The sequence below is a fragment of the Onychomys torridus genome, chromosome 12 (genome assembly GCF_903995425.1).
Source record: "Onychomys torridus chromosome 12, mOncTor1.1, whole genome shotgun sequence".
Taxonomy (NCBI): Eukaryota; Metazoa; Chordata; class Mammalia; order Rodentia; family Cricetidae; genus Onychomys; species Onychomys torridus.
Window position 1 is genome coordinate 18,563,235 of NC_050454.1, and position 15,663 is coordinate 18,578,897.

A 15,663-nucleotide genomic window follows, 5' to 3' on the forward strand; every position below is an offset into this window, starting at 1 on the left:
CTCTCCTTAAGCTACTGGGTTCCAAGAAGGAGTTGTCTTCTTTTTTTCTGTTACAACTTGTACTTGGTACAGGACTTCAATTCATCCTGGGTATTTTAGTTAAATGACTGGGGTGAGAGGGTGAAGTTGCAAACAGTTGATTATTAAGATGTAACAGGCTAATGCAGTCTGAGCATGGTGACCCATACATGTAATCTTGACACTTGGGAGGCTGAAGCAAGAGGATTGCTGCAAGTTCAAGACCAGCCTGGATTACATAGTTTCAGGCCAGTCTGATCCACAGAGTGAGACCCCACCATAAGTTTGTTTTCCCTCCCAGCCTCCCTCGGTCCCTCCCAACCCTCCCACCCCGCCCTCATCTCCCCTCCCTCTCATTTATGTGTTTGGGTGTTTTGCTGTGTGTCTGTGCCCCATGTGTGTCTGGTGGAAGCCAGAAGAGGGGAGGCATCTCCTAGAACTGGAGTTAGAGAAGGTAGTGAGCCACCAGCGGGGTGCTGGGAATCCACCCAGGTCCTCTGGAAGCACAGCCAGTGCTCCCCTGCAGAACCATCTCTCTAGCAAACCCTCTCATCAGTTGCTTTTAGAAGCCAAACCAAAATATATGAGAGATTTGTGAGATCTGACCTGTAGTAACAATCACAACAGAATGATGTCAGATAGAAGAAACTAGCACCGTGAGTCTGACGCCTTCTGATTTAATTTGTCTGTTGATTGTGGTGACCCTCATGTCCTCCTCTAACCAATAGTTCCATCCCAAGAAGTATACTTTATATGATTTATTAGAGTACATTTTTAAAGCATAACAGTCTCTTAATTACACTTAAATTTCTCTATGGGTATGTTTAATATATTTTTTCATGAATAGAAAACATTTTGATTATATCTTTGGAAACATTTGTAGAGTTCAGAAACAGCTTGCAATCAATCATATGGCTGCCAATAGGGTCCTTTGAAAAAAAGTGCTTTACTTTGCAGAATTATAAGCCAGAAAGTACAATGACATTACGTCAATTCAAAGCATTGGGGTTCATCAAGTAATGCACATGACTGAATGCACATGTTCATGGCTTCTTACATTAGTTACCTCCTTTTTGACCCACATTGACAACCAATCTCTGCATTGCTCATGTACCTCAAGCTAAGTGAGCTGTGTGCCAATTATTTTATACTGCCTGGACCGGTGCTGGTCTCAGCCAGTCAGCCTTCTGCCATCTTCCTTTCCTCTTGCCTTGAAGGGTGTCTTTTCTCCCTCTTCCACCTCTGTTTGGCTAGGAAAGGAGGGCACCTTCTTTGTCATTACACATTTTGAACTGACCTTTCTCTTTGAAATGCCTGAAATCATACTCTTAGCCAGCAAACCCCAAGATGCATGTTGTCATCAAGTAGGACCAACTGTGATAGAAGGTAGTCCTAATCTATGTAAGCAGGAACTGGGCCTACTGGAAACTTCTTCTATCCCAATCCTAGATAAATAAATCTTATATTCTCCAGGGCTTCTTAAGGTAAGAACATAAGGCCTGGTAGACAAATGTCCTACCAACCTAATTTCAGCCACGTGATTGTTGTTATGTGCTAAACACTACATGAAATTAACTGTTTGTCCTGGGCCTATCTGTGACTCCATCAATAGCAGAATTAACTCCATTTTTTTGATGATCAGAGTCTCTCAAATCCTTTCTTAAGGTGTGTGGAATCTGATCCTATTTGGTTTATAAGTAGGCATCCAACAGACCTTACAACCAATGAGGACCATGCAAACCATCAGAAATACGTAGTTCATTTTCACTTTGATCTTTAAAAACAAAGTTCTCAACACCCAAGTGTCTCACTCATACATTTTATTGGATTTGCAGTTCTGCTTAGTTAGATTATTTAAAATTAGTAGGTCATTTGAATACTGTTAGCATTCCTTCTGAAAGGTGCTGGTTCCTGCTTTCTGCCTTTTCTTGGCATCTAGTGGTGGTTCTCACCCTGCTCCCAGTTATTCCAGGCCATTTGATTTGCCAGCGCCCCTCCTCCTCTTCATCAGACTCCTCAAGCGTGTAGGAGTTGCTAAGGTAACTAGTGCCCTGTTACCAAGCTTTCAATAACTACTCAATGAGGATGCTGGCATTGACATTTTCATTGTCTCCAGAATCCAAAATTTTAACTTGGGCATGATTAAGGCTTAGATTAAGCTAATAGTGTATTTCATAATGATGTCTTGGTCAGATCTTTTCATATTTTAGAAGTAGAGAATAAAAATTAAATGCTCTTTCTCCACTCCATTTTGACAAAAGGGGACGGGGGGAAGTTCTGGGAGGACTATTTTGTAAATAAATATGGATTATTGTCTTAAGCAACAGTAACATGCCAAAAAAGGGTACATGTCTGCATTCCACTTGAACTTCAGTCTTTAAAATGAGCTACCCCATGTTGAGGACTGGCAGTAGTTCTGAAGAATCACTCTCTTCTCTTGGCATCTCAGCAGGTCCCAACACCAGTGACACTTCCCCCTGAGCCTGAATAGAAGCAAGCAGGCTGATTCCCACTTGGCCATTCTCAGGGGTCCCATATGAGAGCCCCAGGTGTTGCCAAATGGTGACTCCAGGGCATCTCGAGGAACAACTTCTTTGCTGTGGAATGGGATTTCATCAATGCCAGGCTCACCCAGCCCACAAAAATCTGTGAATATGTGTGTGACAGTTGATAGGCTGTAAGACCATCAAAAAAGAGAACTACACTGTAGAAGCAGGACACTGGGATGGTAAAGTCTCCAAGCCCTCCTGGAATTGATGGGCTAAGAGAACTTGAATTAAGGAATATTTCCAAACAGGTGTCAGTGGGTCATGGAGACACCCACATGCCAATTCTCCTGAAGGTGATGTCGTAAATGAATGGTATCTAAAGGAGCATGGCAGTCATTTTAGAAATCAGTCCTCAGAATTGAAGTCATTTGTCAGCGTGTAAATGATGGCTTCTGTCTACCTGCCAGTACAAATGCATCCTAGAAGTATTAGACAATTTAAAACAATCACTAAGTAGTTTCAGTGTTTCGGTGGTTGGCTCTTTTCCTCTCGTTCTCACTGGAGCAAGTCTTTATTAAAGTATACCATAAGTACACTGAGGCCGGCATGAAGCTTGACAAGGCAGGAATGCACTTTTCAAATCTTCAGAACATGGCCTTTCTCATCTCTCCACTGTTGGGGAATATTATTTTAAGGTGTGTTATTTTTGTTTATGGTGCATTTGTTTAACTCTGTGAAGCTGTGTTACTGTGCCTGTCTAAAACACCTGATGGTCTAATAAAGAGCTGACCGGCCAATGGCGAGGTAGGAGAGAAATAGGTGGGGCTGGTAGGCAGAGAGAATAGATAGAAGGAGAAATCTGGAAGAGGAGAAGAGTGAACCAGAGAAGGAGGAGGACTCCAGGGGCCAGCCACCCCGCTACACAACAAGCCATGGAGTAAGAGTTAGATTTACAGAAGAGAACGGGAAAAGCCCAGAGGCAAAAGATAGACGGGATAATTTAAGGAAAGATAGCAACACTCCACACCATATTACTTCACACTTTGTCTCTAGGGGGAAATGCTGTGTCCTAAGACTTTTCGTGGGGTTGACATCTCAGTGGCTGTTGGTCCAAAGCTTTCCTCATCCAATGAGAAAGCAAAGGCTGAAGACCTTCCCTTGCTCCCTCACGTGGGCTCACTCTCCTTAGTTGACTTACTAGTTGTTTTTGACCCAGGCATTGGCTTAAAAGGAGTAGGTCAAGATTTCCAATCTTTAAGGTTACCCAGGGAAGGAAAGGCGAGCATGACATCTGTGATAGGGCATCTGCTTCCACATTCCCCTGGAGATGACTTCAGCTTAGCCACTACCCAGTCCAGTACTGACTCTGATTGTGGGGTCAGCCCGGAGGTACTGCTAGTCTTTGGATAAACTTGACCAACGACTGAACTTCAGACAGAGTTCAGCCAGGCTGGAGTCTGAGAAGTGCCCTATGAAGCCTTTGAAGGGAAGCACAAGAACTCTTCCAGCAGGTATAAGGAACAGCAGATTGAGTTATTACATCAGTTTGTGTCTAGATAGAGCCGAAGAGTAAGGCTGAGTTTAGGTGGATGGGGAATTAAGACAGAGAGGTTTCTCAAGCCTGCCCTTGAGTGATGGTGAGAGACCGGGAAAGGAAGGGAGCCACAGGCTGAAGGCAGTGCCTCTTTGAAGACTGTGACGGTGACAGCCACTCTGCTGGGGCTCCTCATTGCCTCCTCTCCTGTCATGCTGGGCCCAGACAGCTTAGTGCTGGAGAGTAAAGCTGAGCTCCAGTTTTTCTCCCTAATGCCTGGCCAACTTAAACACATCAGGTCCGTAAAGAAGTTGTGCCTTTCTGTGAGGCTTTTCCTATGCCATGTGGCACTTGGATTCTGGTACTATTAAGAAGGCAGACACGTCACTCCTGCATACCTATATGACTTCCCAGTCCTAGCTGTCCTGAATCTGCCAAGCTGCTGGATTTGGTAATCAGTGTTCAGCACAGTGGCAGGTGGAGTCACAATAAAGCCAGCACCGGGAAGCGTTCGTGGGTGGTACCAATTCTGACTTTCTGTGCCGATTGATGGATCACTTCGGACAGGTTTGCAGCAACTCCAGGGAGAGAGCACAAGGAAGTCCCCCCACCTGGATATCTTAAGTGCATGTTAGTTTGCATTTTCAGATCTGCTTCTATCTGGGGGTAATACACTTTTACAGAGCTTATTAGAAAACTGGTCTAAAAGAACACATACTTTAAAGAGCATAAAAAAAGCACAAAGACACCTTCAATCGTAACAGGACGATTTTTCTGACTCAGGCAAAGAATTTTTCTTTCTTTCAAGGGGTACTAACACAGCCAGCTCTTGACAGTAATAGATGATGGCAATGGAGGAATAATGTGACTCATAGACAAGCCCCCGTTTCTATCCGAGGCAAGCATTCCATCCTCTTCCCCTGCCTACCTTCCCAACTTGCTTCTGTGGACTTACTTAAATCTCACTTTTTGGTCCTTGTCTTGACCACTCTTCTGGCAAACGGACTCATGTATGGTCAAAGACAGAGAGGTGGGGGAAGTGGGAGAGAGGGGGTTAGTCAGAGGCCAAAATAAGCCCCAATTTAGATAACTTGTGGCTGGAAAATGGCCAGTTGGTCCTGTACTAACTTCCAGATGAACCTGCCGTTTTTGCAGACACCAGAGGGTCCACCGGTCTCACTCTATTTGCCTCCCGCTTCTTCCATCCAGAATCACGGATCTCCGCTGGGGCTGGTAAAAACAGCTGGTTGAAGTCTCTAGTCTTTGGCCATTCTTAGGGATGGTCATTTTATTCCTAAGTGTAACCCCTTCTGGTGTGACCCATGTGTTTTCTGCCAATTCCCCACAGAGAAGGCCAGGGGAAACCGTCTGAGTGGGGCTTCTGATAGGGGACAGCAGGACCTTGGAATCTATCATTGTGGATGAGGAGGGCAGGTGGTCCATGATGGGGAATAAGATGAGGCTCTGAGGTCTTCCTGGCCTTGACCTGTGGAAAGGCTTAGGACCCCCAGACGCTCGCTCCAGTTTTGAAGAAAGAACGTTGTCTCCTGACGGCTCTGTCTCTGATGTGCGTTTTCTGCATTGCCCCGTTGCATCCTGTGTGGAGAGCAGATTGGATACCCCTGGTTCTGGAGAGCAGAAGGACCCCTCAGACATGCAGGATGTGGTACTACCCTTCCTTTGCGATGCAAAGGCTCCTGCCTCTTGCTTTGGTTGCTCTTCCTCTGGGCTTTTCAGGGAGGAGGGAGAATCATCTTTGGTGGGTTTCTGAGGGTTTTCGGTGGTTGAACCAGGTTCTTCCAGGTTCCTCTCTGGAGGCTGAACCCCACCTTCCCCTGTGCTCTGAGAGGGCAGGGGCTGTGGGATCTGTGTGTACTGAATCTTGGGTGGGATGACAGGGACAGCCTTGGCCTGACACATTTTGACCATGAAGGAGGTTCTCACAGCTGACACACTCACGGGAGCTGAATTCCGACGGCCTGTCAGAGCATGGGCAACAATGTCCAGGTCCTGGATGTCCTGGGAGTTCCAGGGGGCTGCTTTACAGTGAGAGGAGGTCATCCAGGTGACCTTGGTGTCTCTTCGTTCAGAGAGCTCTATTCCAGGTGAACTAAACGAGGTTCCATTCTCAAGCCGGAAGAGGTCAGTGATGGCAGTGGCAGAGTCCAAGTTGAGGGAAGAAGGCCTGTGTTTCCCTTTTGAGGGCCCACACTCAGTGCCCTTGAGCTGTGACTTGAGGGGGTGCTCCCCAGGTGCGGAGCTGTCTTGAGTTCTAGGTGAACTCTCCCTGCTGCTCTCTGGCCCAGGAACATCACTGTGTTTCGTCTGAGGGTTGTTGAGCCCCAGCTGTGGCCTCTGCTCCTTTCCCTCTGCCAGACTGATGAAGTTGGCTTCTACCGGTTTGGGTGGTATACCAGATGGTCCCTTCTGGCTGGGAAGAACCTCTAACCCTTTCAGGCCAGAGAACTCCCTGAAGGCTTTTAGGGCTTTTTCCTCCCATCCAGCAGTCTTGTTCCTGGCTGCCGGGGGCTGCAGAGGCTCATAATTCTTCTCTGTTTCAAGATTAGCACAACTGCTGGAGAAGGGAACCTCGAGAGTCCAGTGGCTCTTCCCAGTGGTTTTGCTATCTAGAGAATGGCTCTGGCGAAGGCTCGGCCTGTGGCAAAGTCTCCTCTCCAACCGGTGGCCCTGGGGGCACTGCATCTGGGACTCCTGTACTTCTTTCAGGGTGGGGGAATGAAGAGGACTGGTCACCCACTGGGGCTCCTCCCAGGGCTCTACCATCTCCAGGCCATGCTGAGCAGTGTCTGTCACAGTGTCATCTTCGTCACAGTCTGAAGGCTCTTGTGCTGCGTGGGGGGCGTCCCCCTCTTCTTGTGGGGCAACTCCTACCTCCTTTGTAGGGCTTGGAAGACCAGGGCCTTTGCTCTCAGGAACAGCGTGCTTTGCATTTTGCTTCTCGTTGGGGCTTGCAAGGGTCTCCTCTCTCTGACAGAGGCTAGGGATGCCAGGGTTGTCTTTGGGTTTTGGCTGCTCTGTGTAGGGATCGGCCCTGGCATCCGCAGATGCATCTTCTCTTTCAGAACCTTCCTTTGACAGCAAGACCCGAGGCTCCTCCTCCAGAGGAGTTGGAGGGGGAGGAGCAGGCGGAAGTGGAGGAGAGAGATTTCTTGGGCCTCCTATCTCTATCCTAGCGGGAGAAGACACCTTCTCAAACAGAAGTATTTGCAGAGGTGCTAGACTGGCTGGGTCTGGGCTGAACCCCTGCTCGGGCTTTGACCCAGGGAGGCTGCAGGCGGGCTCCAGCTTCTCTCTATGGGTGAGGATGGCAGCCTCCTGGGCGCTCTGATTGGCCGAGTCCCTAGTCCATGCTTCCAGAGATGTAGAGCCACAGGTCAAGCTCCCAGACGCCTCTGGGAGGGGAAATGGGGCTGGACCTGACTCAGTCTTCGGGCTTGCCTTCTGAGCAGGGGGTGGTAGTGAAGAGAGCTCCTCCTCCGATTCGATGATTTTCAGTTCCTGTTGAATCTCGGGCCAGATCAGGGCGTGAGCTAGGTCATCTTCATCCTGAAAAACAAGAAGAGGCTGGTTACTTTTGAGCCCAGAATTCTGGGTACTGATGTCTACCAAGAGTCCAGTGAGCAAGGAGGGAAGGGAGTGAGGCCTGTACTCCAGCCAATAAGGAGGCAGCCTCAGTAATAACCATGGGCATCTGAAATATGTTGTGTCTTCCTCTTTAACTTTCACTGCCCTCAGAGATGATACCAGGTACTAGGCTCGTTGAATAGATTCAACAAATGACCTGAGTCATACAGTAGGTCAGGATGGAAATCCAGTCCTGTCCACAGTGGAACACAGTCTGCTTCTGACCTCCCTTCTCAGCCAGTTGTAAGTGTGAAGGCAATACAGACTCCATCTTAGGGGAAGGCCACCATCTTAGACCACCTGTTGTACTTAGTTCCAGGAAGGATCTCAGGAATGTGCCATGACAACTGGAACAGACACAGGACAGTATGCTCCTGTAGACTTTCTATCTGTGGTTTATGGCCCTAGAAGATATCCAGATAATCCTGCTGAGCAGCTCAGATAATCCTGCTTAGCAAGTTGTGGTTCCTTGCCCAAAAGTCCAACCCAATAGTTTCAAATGTGGTTTCCTGCCGAAAGTCTAGACCAATGATTTCAAAAAATCACTTTGCCCCATATCCCTTCTACCCAATCCCAAGATGCCAAAGCATGTAATTCCTGGCTTGTGGTTTTTCCCTATAAAAACCCTCTACCCCTGGGCCCGCTGCCACTGCCTAATTTCCTTCCATCTGCCTGTCGGTGGCCCAGGTTCAAACCTGACAATAAAAGGACCCTTATGTTCTTGCGTCGGAAACTGGCTCCTTGGCGGGTCAGGGAGCACACGCTGTAGTCTAGTCCAGCAAGGGTTCAGTCCTTGAGCCAGGTCCCGAGCCTTCCACTCTACTTGTAGTGCCTTCCTTGCCCTTCATGTCTCAAGATGCAATTCTCTTGTAAGGAGAACCATCTCAAGGACTGTCTTTCTCTCACCAGTGACTTTCTGTGAAAGTCTAGTATGCTGCTGGCCTCTCTGCTCTGTTCACCTGGCTCTGCTTCTAGAGTACTGAGGGTTAAGTCTAGGGTCTCACACATGAAGTGCGCTACACCCTGCGCCCATCCGCCCTTTTATTTCCTTAAACTCTCCAGTATTACTTGGCCAAAAGCAACTGGATTTTCCACAAGCAGAGAAGAGAATTGTGGGAGGTAGAAGGCTGGGGAGAGGAGACACCGCCAGCTGCCGCCATGAGAAGCAACATGTAAAGACACTGGTAAGCCACGAGCCATGTGACAAAGTATAGACTAACAAAAATGGGTTAATTTAAGATAAAAAAGTAGATAACAGGAAGCCTGCCTCGGCCATCCAGTTTGTAAACAATGTAAGTTTCTGTGTGCTTTCTTGGTTGGGTCTGAGCGACTATGGGACTGGCGGGTAAGAGAGATTTGTCCTGACTGGGCCAGGCAGGAAAACTCTAACTACATTTTCCTTTGCTGCATTCCATTGTGAACAGTTCTGTTCACTAGCTTTTTTCTTTTTCTTTTCTTTTCTTTTCTTTCTTTCTTTTTTTTTTGAGACAGGGTTTCTCTGTGTAGCTTTGTGCCTTTCCTGGAACTCACTTGGTAGCCCAGGCGGGCCTCGAACTCACAGAGATCCGCCTGCCTCTGCCTCCCAAGTGCTGGGATCAAAGGTGTGCGCCACCACCGCCCAGCCGCCTTTTTCTTGTTTCCTTACTTTACTCAACATTTACATTCATCAATTACTAAGAAACCCCGTTATGTTTTCTCACCACCCCATACTTCCACTTTGCCCTGGATCCTGGTTTTTCCCTGTGAGGCTGGCAGTCTTGGCCACTGTAGTGACCCTAGTGCTCAGGAGAGCAGGGTGCTTACTTAGCACAAGGTGAGGATTCAGGTTCAGTGAAGGAAAGAGCTGATGCCTTACTTGCTAACTTAAGTCCCCCTAGTTCGTCCTGCGCTAATGTTATCTTCCTCGAAGTGCTGTCCTTTTTATTGGGGCTCTCCTCATGAGACGCCAACCACCACAGAATCTCTGCCAATGCAAACATGCTCTATGGGAACCCTTGCTCAGCCCTCCTGAGGCCACCACATCACTTCAGCTTTGCCCTAACTCCCCGACATGGTCCTCTTGGTGGCGGCTTCCGGAAGCAAGTTAAAATGCTGTAGGCTTCCTTTATCTCTCAGCATATGCCGCTGGTCATGGTTCTTACAAAAGCAGGACTCCTCCCTGGGTGTCCCCAGAAACACCTCTTCACACCTTCTACATAAAGACATCTCATAAAAACACTCATGGGAAAATACCACCCCTAAAGAATGGATAAGGTTTGTTAGCGTTGGGGTCAGATCTGAACTTCTCTAAAAACACAGACTCAGGCCTGGAAATGTCTCGGATTTTACAGACAGCCCAGGACAAACACCAGGCTGGGATGTCGGAGAAAAGAGAATGAGGTTCATGAGTGGTCATCATGTGTGGGACTGGGATGTAAGGAGCAGGCTTTGTGATGCGTCTGGGGTTGAGTGTCATTACGTTCTAAGGACATGTCAGTGGTTTGTGGGCCAGAAATATTTAGAGTTGTGTCTGCTTTGGGAATCTGAGCTGAATGGTTCCTTTGCATCATGATGGGATCTCCCAGAGGCATGCAGCAGAAAAACCCCAGGTTGAGAAATGAATTTTGTTTGTTTTGAAACAGGGTCTCATACATGCCAGATTATCCTTAATGACCCGAAACCATGGTCCTCCAGTTTCCATCTCCTAAGTGATGGAATCATAGGTGTATGCCATCATGCCTGCCTAAGAAGTGAGACTTCTAAAGACTCCTTATAATGCATACAGAACTCCTAGCTACTCTCCCAGCTACATGACCGCACATGCGCTGTCCAGTAGCCAGGCAAGATACTTAGTCATCCCAGGGTCTTACATCCTATGTAATCTATGCACTGCATGATCACATAATTTGTTTGCAGTGTGATCATGTAATCTATGTGCATGTGTGGTGTAGCTATATAAGCCCATATGTGCATGTGCAGGCAGAATCTAGAAAAGCAGTTCCCACTTATCCCTCCCCCACCTTCCTGCATGATCATTCCCATAGGTCTATCATATCCCTTCTGTTCCCTTCCCTTAAAAAACTCTTATAGTGGGTTTTGTCATACTTTATGGCTTTACTTGCATAGTAAACAGTGCTGCTTCATGAACAACACTGCACTACTTAGTAAATAACATATATATATATATATATATATATATATATATATATATATATATATACATTTATATAATATATGTATGGGGCTAGGAAGACGGCTCAGTGAGTAGAAATGCTAGCCTTGCAAGCCTGACAACCTGAGCCTGATCTCTGGAGGTCACATCAAAAGCTTGATGTGGTGGTACACATCTGTAGTCCCAGCACTTTTGTGGTGAGATAAGAGGTAACAAGAAGGAACCTGTTTGGAAGCCTGGGGGATGGTCAGCCTGCATTATACAGTGCAGCAGCAGCAGCAGCAGCAATAAAAGAAGCCCTGCCTGAACAAATAAGGCAAGAACAGACTCCCCAGAGTTGTCCTCGAACCCCCACATATACATGCTATGGCACACATATGAAGTAAAAACTTAAAAAGTAAATTAATTAAAGAAGTCTCTCTTGCAGAAACTCTTAACATTTGTTTAAAAGAAGAATGGCTTTAAATTGTACCATCTGTGGCTGGAACTGGCAGAGTCCACCTTACCATCTCATGGAGAAGCATTGCTTCAGTCCTGGCCCTGAGGCTCTCTTGTGGAGCGGTTGTCTTCAGCTGGCCAGCCCCCTCACTGTCCTCCACCACTTCCTCTGCATTTGGCCTCTTCTCTGATTCCGTTGAAAGTTGAGAGCCCAGGTGTATTTCCAAGGATTTCTTCTCCACTTGGGTACCCTGGACCAGGGAAGGGCCTTGGCTACATTCTGCTGTCCCCGGGGCTTCGGGTTCTGGCATGGTGTCCTCAGGGGCTGCCTTCTTAGCGACAGAGGCTGCGGTGAGGATGTGAGTGATCAGTACAAAGAGTTCATTTCACGAAGGCACTTGCAAAACCCACCCATCACTGTCCTGTCCCCTAGCCCCGCTTCCCAGGAACTGGGGACTTCTCTCCACTCATCGCCCCCTCCTTCTTTGTGTTTTTCTCTTGACAACGTTCCTGCCTCAGATCCTAGCCATTCTCAACTGGGAGCCATTTTGCTCCAATTTCCCCCAGCCCTCCGCGGGGCATTGGTAATTTCTGGAGACACTTTTGGTTGTCACAACATTGGAGGAGACGAGTCTTACTGGTTCTTAGAGCACTTTGAAGCTGTGGGTTGTGCCCGCCTATGAGGTCATGTAACTGAATGTGCAGGTCGTGAAAACGGTGGTATGAGTGTAAGGTTTCTGAGTAGACAGCAGCCAAAGTGAATTTGAAATCAACTGGACGGTGAATCTTTGACGTTTCTTGTAGTGCTCACCTGTGGCATTGCACAGTTTCACAGCAGTCTGGGTTCTGAACACTGTGTTGCCATCATGCCAAGCAACGCCACAAATACTGGCTGTTAGACCCTGGTTCTGATTTGAGATTAATGTGCTAGGAATTGCAATGTTTGGTGTGTGTGGGTTGTGCGTGTGTGTTTACCCACTTGCTTGCTATGAGGTTTTGGGGAAACTATTTATTTCTCTCCAAGCAAACAGAGATTATCTAATAATCATTACCCGTACCTCTGAAGGTTGCCTTGAGAAGTGAGATTATACACGCAGCACACTTCGGCTATGCCCAACAACGTAAGAGGTACTGAAAAGCACCGACGTTGGTTGAGATAGAGCCATTTGGTTGGTTTGACTGTCAGCAAACCTTTCTGTTGAGATTCTTCCTGATTCCATTTTAGGACCGTATGTCGAAAGAGTCCTTTCTAAGTGGCCCATGCCTGTGATCCAAGCATGAGGGAGGCAGAGACAGTGGGATCCTTTGTTGGAGACCAGCCTGGCTACAAGGGAAGAAGCCTGGCAACTACAGAAATTCTTGCTCACCACGGTCACAGTTCAGGGACTGTATCAGCCCTGGTGTGTGAGAACCCATCAGCCTTACTCTGTGATTGCTGAAATGAAGCCTAAGGAAACACTTTCTCATGGCTAGGTTTGCTATCCCTATTCTTTGCAGATATGAGGTAGAAATGAGGAGGGATGGATGAATAGAAAATACATCTAGGGGCTGGAGAGATGGCTCAGTGGTTAAGAGCACTGACTGCTCTTCCAGAGGTCCTGAGTTCAATTCCCAGCAACCACATGGTGGCTCACAACCACCTGTAATGAGATCTGGTGCCCTCTTCTGGCCTGCAGGGACACATGCAGACAGAGTACTGTATACGTAATAAATAAAGCTTAAAAAAAAAAAAAAAAAGATTAAAAAAAATACATCCAGAAACAGAGGCCCGTCAATTCCAGCTCTGTAGCTCAGCATCCCATGACTTCTTACTCCTGAGTTCTTATCATGTGTGCTAATAAAGTAGTATGTAACCTTTACTGAGTACTTATTATGTATTGGATGCTGCTCTGAGATCTTGGCATGTGTTAATCAAATGTTCACACAAACTTACAAGTAAGGTATGATTACTAACATCAGATTTTATACATTAAGAAACTGAGTCACAGGGGATTATCTCGGCGAAAATCCATGGCAGAGCATGGGTTTGCAACAGCCATTCTGGCCCTAGAGCCCACCATCCCAACCACCTCCCCACACTGCCCTGCAAATCCCATTGAAGCCACTTCAAACCTGGTGCTCCAGCTTACAACGGAGGGTGACCGTCCTGTCCCTATTTTACCTGGAAAAGCCTCAGCTCCCGGAGCCTTCTCCTCTTCTGGCCATCCTCCGCTTTCTGAACCTTGGAAAGAGAACTCTTCTAGGCTGGAGAGAGACTGTAGCTCTTTGGGGGGTGTTCTGCACGGGGTGCTGTTGGTGCTGATGACCGCAGAAACGCGCAGAGGCACCGAAACCGCGAAAGGTTCCGAGATGTTGAGCGCCTTTCGCTGGTGGCGCGGGGAGGGCTCCATCTGGAACAGGCTGCTGGAGAAAACGGATTTGCCGGGACTGTCGTTGGAGGTATAGAACATGCCCAGGAGTTTCGGGGCCGACTGCTCGCTCTCAGGGTCTCCGATCGGTCGGAACACCTTCAGCTGCTCAGGCAGCGGCCGGATCTGACCGCCCACCTCACAGCCCCCCTCGGCCCCGGCCGGCATCCCCTCCTGACCCCATTCACTCTCCTTGCTGAGGTCACAGGAGCTGCCGGCGCTGCCCGTGTGCATTTTTGCGGCTGGAATGAAAAATCCACCAGTGGTGACTGTTCGATTGAAGTTCCCTTTGTTTTCTTTGCCTGGTGAAGAAGAAGAGTAAGCAGGGTTAGCATCCCGGGTGTGCACAGAGCCGCCTTCCTTGAAGCTTGAGGCTGGCCTGGTGGTTGTTTAACAAAAAGTAGAAGAGATAACTAGCAATTCGTCCACCAAGGCTAGCACAAATGTCAATCCCTGTTGTTTGGCGATGGGTATCAACTCGTATGTAAACTATTCCAACAGGGAATACACAGCAAATCCCAACTATGTTGGGTTAGTGTTTGTCAATGTGACACAAACCTGGACACATTTAGAGACTCTCAATTGAGAAAATGCCTCCATCACATTGCCTAGAGGCAAACCCGTGGGACATTTTTCTTAATTTAGTGATTGATGTGGGAGGGCCTCGCTCACTAATGGGCGGTGCCATCATCCCTGGACAGGTGGTCTTGGGTTGCATAAGAAAGCAGGCTGAGCAAGCCATGAGGAGCAAGCTAGTAGGCAGCACTCCTCCATGGCCTCTGCTTCGGTTCCTGTCTCCAGGTTCCTGCTTCAGGTTCCTGCCCTGACTTCCCTGAGACAGTTGTAAGATAAATAAACCCTTTCCTCCCATAGTAGCTTTTGGTCATGGTGTTGTTGTTGTTCTTTTTTTTATTAAAAAGATTTATTTATTTATTATGTATACAGTATTCTGCCTGCAAGTGTCTCTGCAGGCCAGAAGAGGGCACCAGATCTCATTACAAGTGGTTGTGAGCCACCATGTGGTTGCTGGGAACTGAACTCAGGACCTCTGGAAGAGCAGTCGGTGCTCCTAGCCACTGAGCCATCTCTCCAGCCCTTGTCATGGTGTTTTATCACAGCAACAGAAACCCTAAAACATCAGTCAGTGTTAATTGGCATGAGCTAGCCTATCAGTTCAAAATGTCAACTGAAGCACTGTGAAACTCATGGTCAGGAAACTCGCAAATTCAAGACACATAATCATCATGGAATAAATCAGTGTTTGGCTTTCTTTTAGGTTCCCTCTGTCTTGGTTTTTAGCTTTGTTGACCTTTAATGTGGTCTAATTTTGAGTGAAAAGTCCCTATGGTCTCCTTTGTGGCCAGAAGAAAATTGGAAAAAGGGAAGGTTCTAGATCTTTTTTTGGGATGAGATAGGGAGTAGTTTGGGGATAGATAGTCAGTCGTGTGTAAACGTAACTGCAGTTAATTGGCTGGACACTAATTGTAGAATCTCACTGTGATGATTCAAAAGAGAATGCCCCCCCATACACTTATATATTTGCATAATTAGTCCCTAGTTGGTGGACTGATCAGAGAAGGTTTAGGAGGTGTGGCCTTGTTGGAGGAAGTACTTAAGTGGGGGAGGGCTTTGCGGTTTCAAAAACCCACACCAGGTCCAGTGTCTCCCTCTTCCTGCTGCCTGTGAATCAGGATGTAAAGCTCTCAGCTACTTTCCCAGTACCATGCCAGTGTGCATGCTGTTATGCTCCCTGCCATGATGACAATGGACTCTCTGGAACTGTAAGCCAGCCCTTGATTAAATGCTTGCCTTTATAAGTTGCCCTTGGCCATGGTGTCTCTTCTCAGCAGTAGAATAATAACGAAGACACTCACCTTCCACAGGCACTGAACACAGTGAGTCCATGCTTTTAGCAGGTCGGATAGTAGCCTTTTCCACTAAAGATAAAACAAAAAAATACCCCTGATGAACGCATACCAA

At 47.4% G+C, this 15,663-nt stretch overlaps 1 protein-coding gene across 1 annotated transcript in view; it reads right to left on the reverse strand.

The window, feature by feature from the left end:
* Positions 1 to 4,744: 4,744 nt before the first annotated feature.
* Arhgap31 (Rho GTPase activating protein 31) overlaps positions 4,745 to 15,663 on the reverse strand; it is a 110,343-nt gene continuing 99,424 nt past the window's right edge. The window contains exons 9-12 of the mRNA XM_036203781.1: positions 15,558 to 15,620; positions 13,437 to 13,985; positions 11,344 to 11,621; positions 4,745 to 7,608 (exon numbers count right to left, since the gene is read on the reverse strand). Of these exons, the coding sequence (XP_036059674.1) occupies positions 5,218 to 7,608; positions 11,344 to 11,621; positions 13,437 to 13,985; positions 15,558 to 15,620 (3,281 nt within the window). The 3' untranslated portion in view covers positions 4,745 to 5,217. The remainder of the gene's footprint in view (positions 7,609 to 11,343; positions 11,622 to 13,436; positions 13,986 to 15,557; positions 15,621 to 15,663) is intronic.